General features: G+C 40.4%; 1 protein-coding gene across 2 annotated transcripts; it reads left to right on the top strand.

Moving 5' to 3' along the window:
• The first annotated feature begins 2,066 nt into the window (after positions 1-2,066).
• Positions 2,067-8,833, top strand: LOC147903403 (ras-related protein RABA5c-like). 2 transcript variants are annotated; one of them, XM_087398788.1, is made up of 3 exons: positions 2,067-2,975; positions 3,089-3,434; positions 8,756-8,833. In XM_087398788.1, the coding sequence occupies exons 1-2, from the start codon at positions 2,642-2,644 to the stop codon at positions 3,418-3,420; spliced, it is 666 nt and encodes a 221-aa protein (XP_087254914.1). In that variant the 5' UTR covers positions 2,067-2,641; the 3' UTR covers positions 3,421-3,434; positions 8,756-8,833. The 2 variants fall into 2 exon arrangements, with proteins under 2 accessions (XP_087254914.1, XP_087254906.1); XM_087398780.1 differs by lacking the exon at positions 8,756-8,833 and having other exon boundaries at positions 3,089-3,715.
• Positions 8,834-22,249: the final 13,416 nt, after the last annotated feature.

Below are 22,249 nucleotides of genomic sequence, written 5' to 3'. Positions count from 1 at the left end.
ATTATGCTCTCATTTTAATGTAACATAATGGAATATATGATATTCCACATGGCCTTCCGATGTCACTGTTATAAAAGATTGGAGCCTAGTGAAGGCTGTAAGGTATATTGAGTTTGCTCTCGCACTGATGCTCTCCTTTTTAATCCTTTTGAAGCAATTTAATAAGGTCAAGTTGGGGTTTACATGGGGGTTTGGCATCCTAGCTTATCTAGAAAGGCTTAGACTTTATGTGGTTGCATTTGTGGAAAGGAATGAGAAAGGAGAAACCAATAACTTTTTTAGGTCTTGTCATTAAGTTTAATCATCTAATTCAACCTTACAGTGATTAAAATTGGTGGGAAGGTGTTAATAGTTTTTGAATGATTATAAGGGGACTAGCTTACAACAATTGCCTTCATGATAGTTGCCATCTTAAGGTAAGTCCAGTAGGCTTGTCATGCTTGAACCCCTATAGAAATTAATAGTGTCCTTACATTCATAACCCATCCCATCCCATCTCATACAAAGAAATCATGCACGTCAATGCTTACATCATAGGACCGAAGCTGTGGGCTATGGTCATGAATTTAAGTCATTAAATCCACTCTCATACAATATTGGTGGTCATCTCCAATGTATCCTTGCATTTGACTAAGACATGCATACAAATTATGGTATAGAAACATGGCAAACAATCCATAAGAAGCCTTGTCAAGAGATTTCAACCATGTATACAACCTGTCCCCATATCAAGCTATATTGTCTTGTGCTTTTTCAGAATGTTTCAAACATTTCATGCCTATGATACAAAAATAGGCCTCGTGGTGGACTATCCTTTTCACATATATTGTCTAAGACACGACCCTATTGCCATCATGGGGCTATGCTTAGATGTGCTTTTTTCAATATGTTTTGACCCTTTGGTGCCTATATGCACAAATTGGTCTCATGGAGGACTATACTTTCCTTATAAAATGGCCTAAGTGACCTGTCCTTGGCCCCACTAACGTAGGGGACAAACCCTCTTCACTACTATGTACCATCTTTGGGCCTAAGGATGTCACTCCATTCCATAAGGTTGATGCATGCAATGTAGGTAGGATGGGCTAGGGAGTGTGCCTTCATTTATCTTGCCTAGTATCATATCAACTTCCACGTCGTACCAACACAAGTAAACAATCACTTGTGAAGACCAAATAAGAGAGAGAGAGAGAGAGAGAGAGAGAGAGAGAACGAGTCATGCTTGAGTGGTAGGCAAAAGTTGGGCGACATGCCCAAGAGTATATCCATGCAACGGCAACTAATTACTTGAACCTAGGTTCGTTGAATTTATAAGTCTGACACCCTACCAAGTGAACTAGTTAGCTATCTTTGGTGCTCCTAACTTGTATTTTTACATCTTTAATATCACAAACTCTCTTCCGTTTTGGTAAGGATGATGATGTTAAAAAGCTTGTCAAACTCGCAGATTGTCCACCTGGAGTCCTATGGATAAGTGTGCAATTGGCCTCTCTCTCTCTCTCTCTCTCTCTCTCTCTCTCTCTCACACACACACACACACACACACGCACACACACACAGACACACACACACACAGGAACCTCTCTCTCACACACACACACACGCATACAACACGCACGCATGTGCACACACACAAACTCGAAGGATTCTGCATCCTATGAATAAGTGTGTAACCGCCCCTTCCCGTCTCTCTCTCTCTCACACGTGCGCGCGTGTGCACACACATACACCCCTTATTCTTAAATGTGAAATCCAAGGAGCTACATATTACAATGAGCAGTTCCCATCATTATAAGACAACGAAAGAGAGAATCTAACTACGAGTGGCACTTTTTTGTTGTTGGTAAGAAAACGAACTTTTTGTAGAAAAAAAAGGTAAAAGGGTAAGGGGGGGAAAAAAACACACACTGGGGGCGGCAGCCGGTGGGTTGTATGGGCGACCGACAATTGGCGGTGGCAAGGGCACGTAGTGGGAGGGGACTACGGTCTATAGGCGGTGGGCCTCATATTTCTTACTTTCTTCTTCGTAGACGTCGTCTTCTTCTTCTTCGAGCTCTTGCAGTCGCCATAGCCACCATCTTCAGCTTTTCCTTCGCCATAGCCTTTACGTAACCCTTCAGTTTTCACCTTTCACCCCTCCATAGCCTTCACCTTTCTCCTCTCCTCGCTCTCATTTTATACAACCTCGTTTCCTGCAGCACCATTCGACATAGCCTCGTGCACAGCGGCCGCCTCGATCTTCTCCTTCTTGCACTTTCTCTTCCTCACCAGCTTCATCGGAGAACAGTGTGCGTCACGTATGAAGCTTCATCTCCAATCCTATTCAAGGTAGCTTCGCCTTGGAACAAGTTTTCCACTCTTTTTCGCATCTTTCTGCCACTAGTTCCTTTATGCTATAAGTCTCTGCACCGCTGAATCGCCCCCCTTCTTGTCATCCTTTGCACTTCACGCCACCCCTTTTGCTTCTCCACGGCTTCCATCGTGATTCAACTTGTCCCCTGTTTCTGTCTTCACTGCCATTTCGCAATATCAAGGGAACTGACGTTTGCAATTCCAACAAGCTGTAGCAGCTCTCGAAAGAGCCTGTGCCCATTGCACAACTCCATCATTTCGTGATGTGATTAAGCCTGGACTTTACAAGATGGCATACGAAGAGGAGCGCAGCGAGGACTACCTTTTTAAGATTGTTCTTACAGGCGATTCGGCTGTGGGAAAATCCAATCTACTATCTAGATATGCTCGCAATGAATTTCATCCTAACTCGAAAGCAACGATCGGAGTGGAATTCCAGACACAAAGTTTGAAGATAGACGGTAAACGGATCAAAGCACAGATCTGGGACACAGCAGGTCAAGAGCGATTTCGAGCCGTTACTTCTGCCTACTATAGAGGAGCTGTCGGAGCCCTTGTTGTGTACGACATCAGCAGGAGAGAAACCTTTGAAAGTATCGGTCGCTGGCTAGAAGAACTTCGCAGTAAGCGATTGGATTTGAAGTTCTTGCTCCTATCATTTGTCTTGAAATTAAGAGTAGGCGTGTTTCCGTGGTATGTTGATCCAGTTTGAAACTTGTTGATTTGGATCTTTCAGTCCACTCAGATATGAGCGTAGTGACCATGCTGGTGGGGAACAAGTGCGATCTTCATCAGTTGAGAGAAGTTACCGTGGAGGAAGGCAGGGCTCTTGCTGAGGCTGAAAACTCGTTCTTCTTAGAAACATCGGCTCTAGATGCAACCAACGTGATCAAGGCATTTCAAACAGTTGTGAAGGAGATCTACAGCATAGTGAGCAGGAAGGTGTTGACAGCCGATCTAAGGAGATCTACTCCCAGTTTCGGCAGTACGAAGATAGTAGCCTTGCAAGAAGAATGCGAGGAAGAGACAGACGAGAAGCCATCCCGATCCAGGTGCTGTTTTGGCTGATCTGTTTTCTGGCGGTACGCTTTTTGCTTTCCTTACAAATGCAACTGCGTCTGTTAATGGTCGGATGCCTTCGATTTCGTTCTTATCATGTTCGAATTCTTAATGAACGGATCGTCAGATTTAGATCCGATCGGCATAGCCCCGTGTATTGTGACAAATATGCTGAAAACTCATTCTTCTGCGTCTCATTCTTTCTTATAGTCGCCATTCTTTCTGATGAGTCGGATCGCCAGATTTAGATCCGATCTGCATAGCCCCGTGTATTGTGACAAATATGCTGAAAACTCTTTCTTCTGCGTCTCATTCATTCTTATAGTCGCTTAATAAATCATACCGTTTCAAAACATCTAGTCATTCATTTGAACTTCTTTCGTTAAAAGAAAAACGGGAGAACCAATTGCAAAATCTCCGTGTTTTCTCCTTTTTTTCCTAGACTGACAGAAATACACAAAACGAGCAATGGCATTGCAATTTCTTTATGTGCTCATAGGTGCTATACATAGGTGCTGTTCAGATATGGCCAGGCGTTTTCAAATCTTCTCTAAGCTCCCACTATGCCACAATGGTGGCGTAATTTTTGGTCCCGCAACTAATCCCATACGTCGCCTATTTCTCAAATCTTCTAAGATTTGAGATGACATTACTTGATCTGTATACGGTCTTCGATTCACCACACACTTGGGCTGTCTCAGTGTCTGTTTGCTAGTTCAAAGAAAACATTGTAAGGTTGTCCCATTTGTCTTCAATTGCTACATTTGCCTAATATTAAGGACTTCCTTCCCTTTTTAGGCTTGATTTTCAGAAATTAAGAAATGCAAAAGTTCCTATCTTCGAGGAGACCTAACTCTAAATCTCAGACGAATCGTCAAGATCACGTATATACTCGTTGCAGCAAACTCTACTCCAAATTCAAAATTTCATGAAGGTTCCAAGATTGGTAGAGGACCACTAGTGGAAGGTGTGATGCCATGCTCAGCCTACGAAGGGTTATTTTGGCACTTTACTAACATCATTAGAATTTAGGGCATTGTTTTGTAGCTATTCATTCATTGATGTCGACATCCTATCATTCATCGATGTCAACATCCTATTTAGTTTGTAATAAGGTTCCCCTCTTGATGATGTCCTTAATATGTCTTTAAGGCTCTTTGCCTCATAGGTAGCTACTTATTCTTCAACAATTAAGCTCTTGTTCAAGTTCATTCGAGTGAAGTTTACCCAATTTTGAGTGTAACAAGTAAGCGAAAAGGAGAGAGTATTGGATGCATTTTCACCGATCCTTAGGAGAAAGTACAAAAAAATTTCCCTTACATTTTGTAAATCCTCCAAGTAATGTGACCATGGCTCAACATTAATGAGATCATGTTTGTGAAAGAAATAAGAGATACAAGGTTTGAGAAATGTTTAAAAATATTTCAAAATAAAACTTTAGAATGCTAAATGTAAAATTTTTTGAATAGAAATATGTGGCTACTCAAAGCATAAATTAAAAGTTATATTGTGATATTTTCACAAATCATATAGAAATATTTAAACATCATGTGATTACTTCCTTGCTAATGACTTTCATTTTCATTGAGTTAGCAACAAGATGGGCATGCCTACATGACTTGGCCATGGCCTAAATGAGAAGAAAAAAAAAAATCAAAGGGTCCACATCTTTTACGTGATTGACAAGGATGAGTAGAGTTGAAGAATTACAAGAGAGAAGTGATGATGATGAAATGGTGATGAAATGGGAGATATGTTATAGCAGATAGGATGAGCTTGTAAATGACATCATAAACAAAAACATACTTGAATATATATTATAGCTACAACATGGTCATGTGGATTTGGGGGGAGGAGAGGGGGGGGGGGGGAGAGAGAGAGAGAGAGAGAATTGAGGGGGTGGTTGCAAATACTTGCATTAAAAATCTCCCAAATAGGATTATAGTATTAAAGTAACATCAATAGAGTAATCAAGAATGCCACCTCTTCATATTTTCACGACATACAAAGAGCCCAGTTATTCTCCCTTAGGAACAAGAGAGAGACATTAGGGGAGAATTAGGGTTTCCAAAGGGTCCCCAATTAGTGTTTCCTAATTTCAAGGGATTAGTGAGGTATTTGAGGTGTACCAATGGGAGTGCTCCTTTTTGTGGGGCAATGCCATGTTGAGGTGGAGGGTGGGCAGACCTGCAAACAGTCCCTATTGGCTACTCCTCTTACACCGAGGACCACTCAACCCCCCCTCCCCCCTTAACCCATGCTTGACCCTTCTCCCATATGCATCTCTCCCAAACAAACCTACAAGTCATTGAAGAGCCGGTGGGTTCTTCTGGGCGAATTTTTCCCCCCTCAGCTTGTTACAGGCCTGTCCCCTCCTCTTCTCTGGTCCAGCTCCATTCTCCCTCCATTTTCAAATGTGGGAATGTATTTGGCATCTTCTCTGTCCCCTTCTGCTCTGGTCCACTGTGTTTCTCCCTCTCCAGCACCTCTTGTAGCAGTTGCTCATTATCTCTTCACTCCTAGCTATAGCACCTCCTACAGCAGCAGTTGCTTATCTCCCTCTGCTCTTTCTTCCTCCATTCCTAGCTAAAGTACCTCTTGTAGTGACGTTGCCCATCTCCCTCCATTTCTAGCTACAACACCTCTTGGAGCTTCTCTCAAGCTTCAGTTGCACCCTCTATACCTTCTTTCTCTCTCTCCCTCTATCGGAGCTGCTCTCTCCCTCCAAGCTGCACTTTCTAGTCCACTATTGTTGTTGTGACCTCTGTACAAGTATGGTGAGGAGACCATACATGTACTCTGTGTCCCACAGGAGCAAAAATGCACTGGGTGAATGGGTGCCTTGCACCTACAGCTTGAATGATTGGATAGTCATGAGAGGATCTGCCAAGGGTCCACATAAGCTTCCTAAGAGCAAAAGAGGTGATCTTTTGCATGAATGGAAGGGCCGCATCATGAAGTTCAAGCTTGGGAAGAAAGGATTGCTTGCAAGGGTGCAACACATCTACATGGGGAAGGACATGCACCTTCCGTCAAGCAATCAATCGATAATACCATCGCATTGTAAGTTTGCATTTTGTGTAAGATTTTGAAGTGTAATGAGTCAGCTTGAAATTGTATTTTGAAATAGAACCAGTGTAATGAGTCGGTTTAAAATTGTATTTTGAAATAGCACTTGTCCATATCATATGTATTTCCTTGAGACTTTGAGGAGTGGGAACCAGTCGAGTGCTTCTTAGGTAAGTTTATCGCCATTCATGAGGATTTAGGAAGGCAAATGCATGCTGGAGAGAAGTCCTCTGCTTTGAAACAGAGAAATATCTATTGGTATAATGCCAAGCACATTACTCCAAGAATGGCATCAGGCTATGGCCATCTTCAATGCATTGCAACACCACAACTTGAAGACATGGATTGCAGCATGGTGGACACAAGAACAATGCAATCATACAAGGAAAAGATTGCAAAGGATGTGGGCATGGCCATGAAGTTTACATTGGCTCTAAATGGGTAAGGTTGTCTTGGTTTATGCCTCTGCACATTTTTGCTTCTTGTTTTCATAATATCCAGATGCACAGAACAAAAACCATGTGGTTATGCAAGTGCCTACATGAGAATGCCCTTGAGGAATTGCTTGGGGTGAATTGGGGAAGCAGGTCAGGTGAACAAAAGGGTGATCTGTTTCAATGCCATGTATGTAAGGACAATGTGATTGTCAAGTACCACATCTCCTACCAAATGTTATATTTTGCTTTCCAATCTAGGCGTTGGAAGAAAACAGGTGACAATTGGCTCCTCCTTGACTCTAACAATGATGATAATACAGGGGTAAGTTTATCTATTGGTTCTCATTTAGGAGATGTTAAGAATGTGACCATCACGTCACAATGGACTCTCAGGGACGTGTGGAAACACCTATTGGTCATGGAGGATGGCATGTCTGAGTCCTTTCACTTTACCTTAAATGGTGAAAAGGTAGGAAAGCGTGCAGACAAGCTCGTGCATAGTGCCACTTTTATCCCTCTTGTAATATTGAAGATTGTCTAGAAAATGTGGGGTGGAACAATTGTGGATTTTGACATTTTTCAATTAATAGTGGTGCAATTAATTTTGATGTTTTGAATGGTTTTGTTTCATGTCAATGTCAAGTTTTTTCCAAGAATTTTATAATTCTTTTTATTTTTTATATTTAGAACATTTGAGTATATATAGGTTATAAAGTTACTTTAGTTTCAAAGTTTCACTATCATAGCCATAGTTCTCCTAGCTACCAAACTACCATGGATTCTGCTAGGTTTGCCTTCCATGATTTCATCTCTCGTACTCCATTAATTGATAGAGAGGAGTTATTTCCAGTCTTTGATAAGAGCATAGATGTCCTAGGCACCTACTTGGGAGCCCAAGATGATTTTGAAGACCTCATCAAGTACATGCAAGACTACATCGCGAGTTTTGCATATCAACTTGATGAGTCTACAAAAAGATGGGTTTTGATTGATTATTTGAAGTACTTGTTCAATCAAGAACCCAGGTTTGTGAAGCGTTTAGATCGCTTTCGAGCCTAGCTCACACCCCTAGGGTTTAGGGAGGTAGACACTGATGACCTCCTAGCATGTGGAGTCATCGAAAAAACAGGAAATAGGTTCCTATCCTGGGAAATGACCTTTATTTTCCTTCTCCAAGAGGGACAAATGGAAGAGGAAGCCTCGACCTCAAGCCCTGACCCTACCTTTGCCCTTTCCGATCCTCTTATTTCTGTAGATGAGTCCAACATCTATAATGAAGAGCCCATAGATAAAGAAGCTGAGGAGCGGGAAGCTGCGTTGGCCCTGGAAGTGCTCCAGCGACCTCCTGAACCCCATTCTACTTCTCAAATTCCATCCACCTCGGGCACCACCTTTGTTGACCCCACAACAATGATATGTTTTCTTGCTCCCCTTCTTGTGGAGAATAATACCTCTTTCTCCATGACATAGAGGTTATGTTTGGTCTCCAGGAGGATGAAGCTCTTGGTATCCTGTGTGGATACGAGGTGGACACGACTATGCAAGAACCTGGGTTTTTGGGAGCATATGATTCAATAGAAGAGGTTCTTGCTTTAACACTGGCCCAAATCAAAGATGCAAAGACATCAATCTACTCCGACCTACTTGATGTTTCAGAAGAAGCCTCCACATCTCACTCCAGACACAGCAGGAGGCCTCTGGATCCATCCTCATCAACAAAGAGGCAGGGATTGAGCATGATGACTCCATAGTGCTAAGAAACTATGAGCTTTAAATTTCTTCTCTCTTGGTATACTTTTTCTTTAATGGAATTCTAATGTAATGTTGGATTGTTGCAGGAGGCATTTGAGGTCGACCTATTCTCATCTCGGCAATGCCTTATTCGTAGTAGCTTCCACCGAGATCACTCACTGGCACATTACCTTGGCCAAGCAAAAGGGTGCTTTGTGGTTATCCACAAAAAGTTTTCTCCACATGGCACTGATGACCTCCTGAAGTGCAAGGCCTTGTCAAGAGTGATTGGTCATGTTGACATCAATCACAATGCTGACAAGGTCATTTTGGTGAAGTGCATGGCTGTCCTCAATGCCTTTTCAAGGTATGGCATTGACGGTAGCAGCCATGTCCTTGGCCAGCAATGACAATAGCATTGACTCTCTATCGATTAGGTTTAGATCTAGGAGCATATTTGGGAATTCAAAGCTCGATGTTCTCAGTGTTTTAGAGAAGAGAGAAAGGCTCTGAAGCCTTATTGTATAGAAATTTTATTTTATATGAATACAACTATACTTTTTATACAATACAAAAATTATTTTATATTGTCATTGTATTTTGTAACTTTAATTGTTGTTGGCATTAATATTTTCATTCACTATTCTGTTCAAAAGCATGCGATCAGATAAACATTTGCACTATAATGGTAATTTTTGAGCAATCCAGTAAGAATCTCACCACGCAGCAAAAGGCAAATGTGTTCGGCATCGCGCGGAAAGCCCAAAAATGGCAAAACCTGCTACGGTGCATATGGGGCCTATTTGGCCCCGTGCGATGCCGAACATATTTGCCTTCTATACCATGGTGAAAAAACATCATTTAACTACTCAAATTCACATTGAACTTGCATAAACTGATGGAAAGCATCATGTAACTTGTATAATAACATGGGAACAGTAATAGAACATAAAAATATATTTTATTCATTGGCCTCAAAGGGCAGAGATTTACAAAATGATGCAAGTTACACCAAATGAACCTAAACAACATCTAGGGCCTAAGGGAGGGATCAGAGCGGATGCGCTTGGTGAGTGCAAGGTCCTTGTCCATCACTGTTACTCTTTTGGTATGGATAGCACATAAGTTCGTGTCTTCAAAAAGACCTACTGTCATCTGCTATGTTGCCTCCTGAATTTCTCCCATAGCGCCTGAAGTGAAATGCACATCACTCTTGTAATGCTGTGCTATTTCATGTACAACACGTTGGAAGGGTGCATGGGGAATGAGATTGTCCCAAGTGGTTTGGAAGTTACGGATCTCCTGAAGTGCCTTTACTCTTGATTTTTTGTGCCTCTTAATCTTTAGAGGACCCTGTACTGGCCTTTGGACATGGCTCCATGGCCGCTTGTCTGCTTTGAACTTCTCTCACCTCTCCTCCCTTGCAACCACCTCTTCAGACTCCTCTTCCTATGTCTGCTGGGTCATTCGAGGTGGCCTCTCGAGCCTAGGGGTCTGCTTTGTCCTTGGTCTCTTTTCCTTTTCACGAGGTTGTGAGATAGCAGGTTGAGGCTCTTGCTCAGCTCATACTAGAGGCTCCTCATATCTAATCATCTCGAGGCACAGAGGGTTGATGGTGCTCTTCCGTGCAGTCTGCTTGGTTGGAGGATTGGGGCCAAGGTTCATTATATCTGCGAGCCTACCAAATACTTCCTCTTGTTGTGGCCCCTGTAATCTCTCCATCTCCTCTCTTTGCCTTTCTTGCTCCCCTTGTTGGTCTAGATGCTCCATGCTAGGACCCCACGGAAGAGGGAGGGGCAGTTGATCAGGATTGACTGGACTATTTTGCCCCTCTCAGGAGACCTCTCTGCTTCCACGGTTAGTTGTGAGGAAGGACTCAGAGGACCCCTCATCATGCTTGGATCCTTCATCATGCTAGGATTCCTCATGGTGCTGAGATCCCTAGGATCCCCCATAAGAGTCGAATAGTGAGGACTCACGTTGCTTGGACTCCTGATGATGAGAACCACCTTCAGATCCTTGGTGATCATTGCCCTCTTGGCCACTGGGGCTTGCAGTGTGTTTGGAGGCCATGGCATTATGAGAAGGACAACGGGTAGCGTCTAAATGGCGTCTAGTAGTCTAGCAGTTTGTTTAACTCGTGCCATAGAAATGAGGGATTTTAGGACTTTGAAGTGCTTTATATAGTCTTTTTTAAAGCACTTTAGGGTTTTTCTTTTAAATTAGGGTTTTTTGAGTGCACCTCCTCCCCCCCCAGTCTTTTGTCACCAGTTCGGTAATACTTAATCTTCACCACCCTCCCTCCCAACCCATTCACCCCTCTGCCCTGCCATGTCAACAACTAAAATTGATTTTGAAATCTTTGAAATGAAGGGATAAAACATATACCTCTACATCTCTATGGCTTTATGGGGAGATATATCCAAGTCTAGATCTAGTCTCTTGACAAGCTCCACTATCCCATGGGTTGATTAGTTTTTCTGTGAGGTTGAGAATAGCTTGCTAGCCTTATTGTCAATTATTACAAGATCATGGAGATCATGTTATTCATATCTACTATCATTTTTGGTTTGCAAGGACTAGAAGCTTATTGGCATTGAATATCATCTATACACGGTCCAAATGTCATAGTGATCGAGAAGGAAAGAGAGAATGCCATTCTTTCAAAAGAAAATCAAGATTTGCAAGGTAACTAAGACATTGCATACTTACATGGGAGACAAAATTGTCAAAACCCTTTCACTTTAAAATGTAGCTTTAAGGAAGAGATTTTAACGTTATAAAGAAAGCTACTATATTTGAAAGATACTCTAATGGGTCCATACATGCACAAAAGGAATTTGGGTTTGATAGATGAACTAGATAAAAAAAGTGGTCATTGGAAGCATTGACTAAGAGCTTGTATGACTATTTTAGAGCTCATCTTTGTACCTAGTGAAGGTTCTAGTGTTGTGGGAGAAGTTTACACAAAAATAATGCTAAACGTTTTTATATATCATCCTAAATTTGATTCAATTAGATCAAATATAACATTTGAGTCAATGCATAAAGTTGTGAAATGATTCATTGTGCCTATTGCACAAGGACTTTGTGATATAATGGGCATAATAACTCAAGGGATTCACTCATCATATGGACACAAGGCATGTGGGTCCAACATAAGCGGTTTGTTATTTCATACATTTTTTCATTTAAATATGCTTATAGAAAGGGCTTTTTCCTTGCCGGATTGAAAAATTCATAAGTTTGTATTGAAAAAAGAATAAATTTAAAGACTTACCATTACAAATAAGGGGTTTCAATAATACCCCTTAATGGCATGTGATATATAGGGTTTCTAAAGTAATGAATCCCCTCAAGCATAATTATGAGGGCATATAGGCTTGTAATTGGGCCAAAAGTAAAGGCCTCATTGCCAAAGCTAACAAATGCTGATAAGTCTAACCATGCCCTCAATTGGGTAGTACAAAAGTGTGAAACTACATGTTTGTATTGCAATAAGTGTGAAACTACATGATATCGAGAAGTTTGAGCTAACGGAGAACAATAATTTTGTTATGGATGTCCAAAGAGTACTACAAGCCATGGTCAAGCTTTATGACATGCATGTGGAAGAATGCAATGGAAATGAAGATTGTCGTTAAACTTAATGAAAGTGATGTGGTCAAATTTCAAAAACTAGAAAGAGTCACGCCAACAATTAAGAATAGGATTTTGAATATGGAGCTTTCCCTTGATGACCCAAATCAATTCAACATTCATTTAGAACATGAGATTTTGGTGTGGCTAGTTTCATTTGAGGTAACCTTGAGTTTTTTAATTTTGGTTGTATAATTGTATAGAATTTGAAAATTTTTAGAAGGTGATCTATTTTTTTTTTTTTTTTAGGTGCTTAAAGAATCACAATAAGCTCTAAAGTAATAATTTTACCAAACATACATTCCTAGTGTGATAATGGCTATAACAATGTTGAGCTACCTTTTTTTTCTTTTGGTAGAATGCGGGTTTATAATATAAAGTCAAAAAGATATACAAGCTTTTTACATCAAAATGTTCCTCTACACGGGGGGAGATTGTATTGAAATCTAATACTTCTACCACCAAATATGACATTGTAGAAAAAGATAAATTTTGGAACCAGTCTTGAACCAATCTTGTTTATTCTACTAGAAGGGGTACACATTTGTGTAGTGCACCCTATTTTAAGGATTGAGAATCTTGTTCATTTAAATGTACATCATTGACATGTACAACTTGTAGCCAAAATAAGAAAGTTTAAAGATGATTAGAAGAAATGAGAAAGCTCTTTCAAATATGGGATTGCACTTTGTTCAAGTAAATATTTAAAAGGACGCAAAGAAATCAAGGAAATTATGCAATATTCCATACAAATCAAGTTTTAGTGGTGTCAAAGCTTCAAAAATTTTTAAAAGACAAAAAGGACAATCTCAAGTGTGTTAATGGGTTTGACACATCGCAAAAGTTGCACAATGCCTATTTTTGTAAGCAAGAGGGAAAAAAGTTGCACAACTCCTCTTTTTACGACCAAGAGGGAAAAGGTAAAAAAAGTAAAAAAAGGCTCAATAGTACTTCATACCTTTGTAACTCTATTTCCTGATGGGTTCACTTTGTAAAACCACCCCCATATCACATGAATTCAATGGAATGGGGTCCAAGCACCCCTTATGGATCACACATTCAAAAATATCATAGTCAGGCAAGGGAACATATTCTAATGTTCCATATAATCCTTCATTATCAAGCAAGATGAACATTATCAAGCACAATGACTTGGAAGAGTAAAAAGAAATCTAGCATCCAAATGTTTGAGATGAATGCTTTCAATAATGTTTATGTGGATATAGAGAATTTGCAGAGAGCCATGGTCAAATTCTATGGGATGAGAGAAGAAGGTAAGAGAAATTTCCTCTTCACATTCAACTTTATTTCTTCTGATTTCTATATCCTTACTGAATTTCTCTTTCATTGTACAGATGGCAAGCTAGTATTTGTTATAAAAATGGACGAAGCTCAGTTGGTAAAAGAGCACAAGCTAGAGAGGGTGAGCATTTGTAATATGAACGATGTCTTGCATTTTGCTCAAGGGGATGAGGAAGTTGAGCAGGGTTTCTCAGTCCCAATCTGAGAAGGACATATGGTGGTTTGCAGCCTTTAAGACCCCAAAGGAGTGCCACAAGACATTGAAGTGGGTTTTGGAGAGTGGGTTTTGGAGAGAACCGGCATCCCGTTGATTATTCGAAGACAAGAGGCAGGGCAAACTTTAATTGTGGATAAGCATGAAATGTTTCAAGTTGAATGGCATCTAGTTGGTGATTTAAAGACCCTCAAGTGCTTGTATGGTTGTGATACAGGTGCAAATGCAAAATGGACATGCTTATATTGCACCCACTCTCAGAAGATGCAAAAGGGAAGCCTATAGTGAGAAAATGGCATCCTTTCTTGCAACCAAAGTGCAGCCCCTGATCGTCACAAAAAGGATCCTAAGTGAGACCCCATTCTACCAATTCCATTGGAGCAGGTACACGTGTGTACTTTGCATGCTGAACTGCATATACTTGATAAGTTACTCTATCTCCATCTAGTTTATGCTTGGAATTTGAGGCCATAGCAAGTATCTACACAATGCATTGCAAAAGCTAAAGAACTACTCCCACCAATGGGACTTCATGGAGGCAATGTGAAGCTTAAGCAGGACAAGAAACAATCAAGAAAGACACAAAATCTCCTTGCTAAAGTGTCCATGGGTGGAGGAAAGGCAACTACAGATTGCACCCAAAGAGACTACACAAGCGACGCTAACTTGTGCGAATTGTTTTGAATTTAGAGTCATTACCAATGTTGGACTCATCCAGTCGCTAGCTAACCTGAGTAACAACTCAAATTGAGTCGTTTTAAGACCCAAATCACATTTAAATTTTTGAGTCTTTTAGAGACTCAATTGAGTCATTTAGAGACTCAAAATATGCCTTTTAAAAAAGATTCATTAACGACTCAAATTGTACAACTCAAATTGTATTTGAGTCATTTAATGACTCATTTTTTAAAAATCCGTTTGAGTCTCTAAATGACTCAAATGGGTCTAGGAATAAAAAAGCTGACATTACAGCAGATACATAAAGAAGCTCCTCACCATTCTACCCTTGCCATTTGCAAGTCTTGCATTTTCTACTTGGTCTTCTTCTATTTCCATTTTCTACTTGGTCTTCTTCTATCTCCATTTTTTACTTGGTCTTCTTATATCTTCATTTTCTACTTTATCTTCTTAGATCTCCATTTTCAAGCATGTCATTCCAATCACTAGTAAGTTTCACATACTTTAGCTCTATTTTTCTTTTATTATAAAGTTTTGTGTATTATTTTATGAACGGAGAAATTTGCATACTATTTTATGAATGCATACTATTTGTACTTACAGTATTTTATGAATGGAGAGAGAGTACAAATTGCAATGCATTGACTTTCTTCCCCACAGTGTTAGGATTCTTATGGGGACGAGCATTTTCTGAGCGAAATCTTCCGAGCGTCCGAGCGAAGGAAAAAAAAGGCTTCCAACTATGCATAAATATGGCAAAAATCGATCAGAAGAAAACATAGTTTCACTTAAAAATATGCAAAGTATTATAGCAATGCCTATTTTATACAAAAATCTTTAGGTGAATCAGTAGGAATGGTGAGAGCATAATGGGATGGCTTTTGAAGAAACCCATATGTAGAGTAGACTTCTCTATGAAAATTCCCTTATGATCCTTCTTACAACTTTTACTTAATAGGGGGTGACATTGAAAACCCTCTCTCAACCTATCTTCATGAAAGAGTTTCTTCAAAGAAAACTCATTGAAGCAAGCCATCCAGGTAGTTTTGCCAGCGAAACCCCTTTGAAGCAAGTCTTCCAAGGTAGTTTCGCTGGCGAAACTACCTTGGACAACACTTTTAAAAGTGACATAACTTTCATATCCAATGTCCAAATATAGTCATTCAACCACTCAAATTGATCGGAACACCCCATTTGAGCACATCTATGAAGTTATATTTTGGAAAATCTTTCATATATAGTATTAAATATTACATTTATTTTATGAGAGTGATATATAAGCCCAAGTTAATACTTATTTATAGTAATTTAAACTTCTTTAGAAACATGTCCGTAAATATGCTATAAAAACACTAAAAAGATATTGCCATATGATATAAATGTGTTAATAAGTAATTATATATGCATAGTATTATTACATTGAGAGTGATTATGAGGAATGTTTCTTAAAGGAATCAACACTTTTTAAAGGTAATAATAGGGGTACAAAGGGATGTCTCTAAATAAGAAAATTATGTTGTGTAAAAATGAATGAGTGACTAGTATGTATATTTTTATGATAAAGGGATCTAGTTCTAGTGAAAATAAAAGTGTAAAAACCATGTTTCCTAAAGAAAAACATTTTTAAAAATCTCTTGAAAAACACACTCGGATAAACCTGCTCATAGGTTTTTGCTCGTAAAATTGACGCATCCGATTCTTATGAACCACATATTATATATGAAGCATAGAAAATATGGTAATGATTGTTCCATGTACTGTAACTTGCTACACTATTTTATTTCGTAACTTATATTTGCTTTTATTACATGCAAGATTTGGTCTCCAACTGATTTGGTATGTGCCACGTGGAAGGTATAATGCATACATTTTTACAATCCCTACTAGCATGACTACGTATGAATAATGGTGCATGGACTAACGAAATACGCATGTGGACTTATCTATTGGGGATGAAACTTTGCACGGCTCTTAGGCCACCCTAGACATACATCCATGCAAGATTTGGTCTCCAACTGATTTGGTATGCGCCATGTGGAAGGTATAATGCATACATTTTTACAATCCCTACTAGCACGACTATGTATGAAAAATGGTGCATGTACTAACGAAATACGCATGTGGAATTATCTGTTGGGGATGAAACTTCGCACGGCTCTTAGGCCACCCTAGAAATACATCCATGCAAGATTTGGTCTCCAACTGATTTGGTATGCGCCAGGTGGAAGGTATAATGTGTACATTTTTACAATCCCTACTAGCATGACTACATATGAAAAATGGTGCACGTACTAACCAAATAGGCATGTGGACTTATCTATTGGGGATTAAAATTTGCACAGCTCTTAGGCTACCCTAGACGTACATCCATGCAAGATTTGGTCTCCGACTGATTTGGTATGCGCCACGCGGAAGGTATAATGCGTACATTTTTACAATCCCTACTAGCACGACTACGTATGAAAAATGGCACATGTACTAATGAAATATGCATGTGGACTTATCTGTTGGGGATTAAACTTTGCATGACTCTTAGGATACCCTAGACATACATCCACGCAAGATTTGGTCTCCAACTGATTTAGTATGCGCCACATGGAAGGTATAATGCGTACATTTTTACAATCACTACTAGCATGACAATGTATGAAAAATGGCACACGTACTAACGAAATATGCATGTGGACTTATCTGTTGGGGATTAAACTTTGCATGGCTCTTAGGCTACCCTAGACGTACATCCATGCAAGATTTGGTCTCCAACCGATTTGGTATGTGCCACGCGGAAGGTATAATGTGTACATTTTTACAATCCCTACTAGCACGACTACATATGAAAAATGGCACACGTACTAACAAAATATGCGTGTGGACTTATTTGTTGGGGATTAAACTTTGCACGACTCTTAGGCTACCCTAGACATACATCCACGCAAGATTTGGTCTCCAACTGATTTGGTATGCGCCATGTGGAGGGTATAATGCGTAGATTTTTACAAATCCCTACTAGCATTACTAAACCCTAAACCCTAAACCCTAAAAAACCCTAAACCCTAAATCCTAACCTTAAACCCTAAACCCTAAACCCTAAAAAACCCTAAACCCTGTTGGGGATGAAACTTCACACGGTTCTTAGGCTACCCTAGACGTATATCCATGCAAGATTTGGTTTCCAACTGATTTGGTATGCACCACGTGGAAGGTATAATGCATACATTTTTACAATCCCTACTAGCACAACTAAACCCTAAACCCTAAAAAACCCTAAACCATAACCCTAAATCCTAAAAAACCCTAAACCCTAAAAAACCCTAAACCCTAAACCCTATTGGGGATGAAACTTTACACAGCTCTTAGGCTACCCTAGACGTACATCCATGCAAGATTTGGACTCCAGCTGATTTGGTATGTGCCACGTGGAAGGTATAATGCGTACATTTTTGCAAGCACTCCCTACTAGTGATTGCGTATGAAAAATGGCACACGTACTAACCAAATACGCATGTGGACTTATCTATTGGGGATTAAACTTTGCACGGCTCTTAGGCTACCCTAGACATACATGCATGCAAGATTTGGTCTCCAACTGATTTGGTATGCGCCGTGTGGAAGGTACAATGCGTAGATTTTTACAAATCCCTACTAGCAAAACTAAACCCTAAACCCTAAACCCTAAAAGACCCTAAACCCTAAATCCTAAACCCTAAAAAACCCTAAACCCTAAACCCTATTGGGGATGAAACGTCGCATGGTTCTTAGGCTACCGTAGACATACATCCATGCAAGATTTGGTCTCCAACTGATTTGGTATGTGTCACATGGAAGGTATAATGCGTACATTTTTATAATCCCTACTAGCATGACTAAACCCTAAGCCCTAAAAAACCCTAAACCCTAAACCCTGTTGGGGATGAGACTTCGCACGGCTCTTAGGCTACCCTAGACGTACATCCACGCAAGATTTGGTCTCCAACTGATTTGGTATGTGCCACGTTAGAGGTATAATGCGTACATTTTTGCAAGCACTCCCTACTAGTGATTGCGTATGAAAAATGGTGCACGTACTAACCAAATAAGCATGTGGACTTATCAACTTTGCACGGCTCTTAGGCTACCCTAGACATACATCCATGCAAGACTTAAATACTGCATTATTTTTAAAATACCTTATGTATTAGATGTGTGAATTGAGATATCTGAAATTCAAAATCATACTCTTAATTTTAAATATGCATGTGGGGATGAAACTTCGCACGACTCTTAGGTTTAGTATAATAATTGCAAGCATTGATATATACGAAATTCAATATGATATTCAAAATGATAAAGTTCATAGCACGAGAGAGAGAGAGAGAGAGAGAGAGAGAGAGAGAGAGAGAGCTTATACTTGAACACTTTTTCAATGCTTAATGTTTATAATTACTTCACATGGCATTCTTTTTAAAATACCTTAAGTATTAGATGTGTGAATTGAGATATTTGAAATTCAAAATCATACTCCTAATTTTAAATGTTTATGTTAGATTTGAACAAACTATAAACTGAGATAAACAAAGTAAGAAGAACATCATGAAAGTACGAAAATGCTCATACATCATAAAAGTAAGAACAATATCATGAAAGTACCAAAATGAATGTGTACATCATCATCATCATCATCGTGTAGAAGTGCATCCGTAAACAAGAAATGTGTGAAGCCTAAAGAATCATCCTAAATCAAAATATGATAACTCCACATATAATCCTCTAGTCCTCCTCTGACGTGGCTCCTGTATGACCCACTGCCCAACCGTCCACTGTGTGCCCTCAGGCAAAGCCGGATCAGATGGGCCAACCTCATCTCTTGCATGAGATGGGCCAGCCTCATCCTGATGAAGAGGAGGGCATGCTGCATGAGCCACCGCTGCCATCTCTGCCTCCCTCACCTCCTCTATGTATGTGCGTCTCAGCTCCCAAAGTCGTGCATCTGCGAATACTCATGCCTCAAATCCAGTGCGAGTAATCGTCTCTACATGTAGAAGACGCTGGTCTCGGCCCTGCCCAAGTTGCTACTCCACCCACTGCTGCAATGATGTCTGAAGCTCTGCCTCTCGCTCAATACGGCGTGCCTCCTCTGCTCGTGCCTCATCACTTGGCATGAAATCACCATATGAGAAGCATCGCAGAACACACGCTGCAACCATTGATGTATTTGCACCCTCTTGTTGCAGCAAAGCTCTCTGTGCCTCCTCCCTGTAGTACTCTGTCAAGACCACGTGGGCGAATGGATCAATGGCCTGACGATGACCAGGATACAGATCATCCATGCCTAGTCCTCTGTATGTGGCCACATCAATGTCAGCAAACCATACAGGGCACACTGATCATGCCACCATGTGGCGGGTCATGCATGGAGATGTGCGATGTGGCCGCACCCTAGTCCAAACCACCCTACGATGTCAAACTCCTCGTGGCAAAAGATGCAAGTGGCGGTAGGAAGCCTGGCTATGACTGGTGCGTCTATGGGTGTCCTAGTCGGCACATCTATAGAAGGAGCCAGGTACAGGGCCACGCTGGGGTCGATCCTATGGCAAGATGGATCACGACTAATATGTCTCAACTGCAGTATAGTGCTCCGCTCGATGGTACGCTATGCGTGTCCAAATCCTCTGCTCCTCCAAATCTGCCTCCAACAGTCATACACAAGACTCCATATCTTGTCGCAATAGATGTGCTTGCAATGCAAACATGTCACGTACATGGTGAGAATTAACCAAAAAACTTCAGTTCAAAACACACAACAAAAAAATAAACTAAAATAATCAGAATAATTAACCTCATCCCTAGACTCAGCCAACAATGCCTCCAACTCAGCAATCCATGCGTCTCGAGTCTCCAACTCGTGCTGAGGCGGTGTAGATGTGGGAGGTGGTGTAGATGTGGGAGGCTCCATAGATGTGGGAGGTGGGAGAGGTGGAATCGAAAATGATCTCGATAGGGCAGAGACCATGTCGTACAAGGATGATGCCACTGAATTAACATCCCCCTTAATCCATCCTCCAACAGCTCGTAATGCCGGTGCAGGGATAGTGTGCAAATCTCGTGCCTCGCGTCGACGCCGAACACCTGCAGTCTGACGCTCCTGATGCCCCATCCTACCATGTCCCGCTCTTGATCTTGGACGGGTACTAAGATAGTCTACCCAATGACCAAGCACAAACTCGGCGTATAGCTGCATGGCAAATGACCTGGCTATCTGACGGTTGTGAGGCAATCGACCACCATTCGCAGCGAGATATCTCAGATAAATGTGTATTGCTATAACGGGGTGCCTACAACATAAAATATGAAAGGGCAGCCCTGATCGTGGTCGCATCGCCTCAGTGTGACCATCCTAAAACATATCCTCTAGGGCCTGCCTGTGAGGTGACTCACACTCGAATGGCTCTCCAATCCAAGCCATGACCAGTGATCTCTACCTCAACCTGTGCCTGAAAGGTATCCACAACGTCCTCAACTGTGTCCAGTCAACCGAAAGCATCAATGACTAAATCTAGACTCGCAACCAAGTGAGGGGGGTGCCCCAGCATTCTGTAGTGCCTTCATCTCAGCTCTCAGAATCGCTATCTGCATACAAATAGTGGTGCCAGAACCTGTGCGCTGGCTAGCACATGCACAAAAAAACACATGGAAATTAATATTCTATTTGGGTAATGAAAATTATACTCTATTCAATATGACTTATAATCTATTTACGTAATAAAAACTATTTGTACGTACTCCTTGATGAGGTAGGATGTCGTTGGGATCATCCTATGCACCTATCGGTAGATGGGCCAAATGTGTGGCTATGCCTACAACAGTGCTATGTTGCAAATTCAATTCGTATTTACAATTATTTACAAGTTGTTTACTTTAGAAAGTCAGTTTCTTCAAGCTCATTCTCCTTGTTTATACTACCCACCCTTGCTGTAATTAATAGCAAATAGCTTTTGTTCTACATGCTCCCTCCATTTTTCGAGGCTCTAGACTACCATGGGCTCTACTAGCATGTCAAAGTATGTAGTAGAGGTGTATTTTTTGGAAGAGAGATGTAAAGATACTAAGTGATAGAAAGAAAATGTTATGTACAATACATTAAAATGGACTACAAGGAATAGATGCTAACTTGAAAGATATAACCCAATGCAAGACCTGCATACTAGAATATTCCACATGAAGGTGGACAAATGCACCTCTCAAATGAAGGTGGACAAATGCACATGAAGGTGGACAAATTGCAAGTGGAAGTCAAATTGCACCTCTAAACATATGCAAAACTAAAGTAGAATAGCATCTTGAAATGTATAGAATATATAGGAAATGACAATATTTATAGGATAGAGATAGGTTATGGTCATTGAGATAACCCTCGTTATACTACTTGACTTGGAGCATCTGTTGAATGATTGGTTGGCATGACTGGCTCCTAGCTAGTTGGGAATAGCTAGCCCTAAACAACTTTTTGACTAGGCCTTAACTAGATCATCTTGCTCTAGCTTGTTAACTCGGCCTACTTACTCTACCCTCACTCTACCTAAATTATGAAACAACTCTTAACCAACTATATAATCTATAATATTCCACATAAAGATAGATAAACACACACTGTAACAATTTCTTTTTTTTAATAGATGATTTCTAAAAGCAAAGTTTAAATGTTATATTTAATTCAAAACTTCAATAATTTAAAAAATAACATGCAAACTACTTTAATCTCTTTTTTTTTAATAGATGATTTAAAAATATA

This window comes from Dipteris shenzhenensis, chromosome 3 (genome assembly GCF_047967505.1).
Source record: "Dipteris shenzhenensis isolate YYH24624 ecotype China chromosome 3, Dip_SZ_1.0, whole genome shotgun sequence".
NCBI lineage: Eukaryota > Viridiplantae > Streptophyta > Polypodiopsida > Gleicheniales > Dipteridaceae > Dipteris > Dipteris shenzhenensis.
Note: the sequence above shows the minus strand (reverse complement) of the source record. Positions and strands in the feature narration are given on the sequence as shown.

Bases quoted from the DNA above. Each gene is read 5' to 3' on its own strand.
- LOC147903403 (XM_087398788.1), top strand. From the start codon at position 2,642: ATGGCATACGAAGAGGAGCGCAGCGAGGACTACCTTTTTAAGATTGTT. The intron at 2,976-3,088 runs GTAAGCGATTGG...TGGATCTTTCAG, and splicing joins CTGGCTAGAAGAACTTCGCA to TCCACTCAGATATGAGCGTA.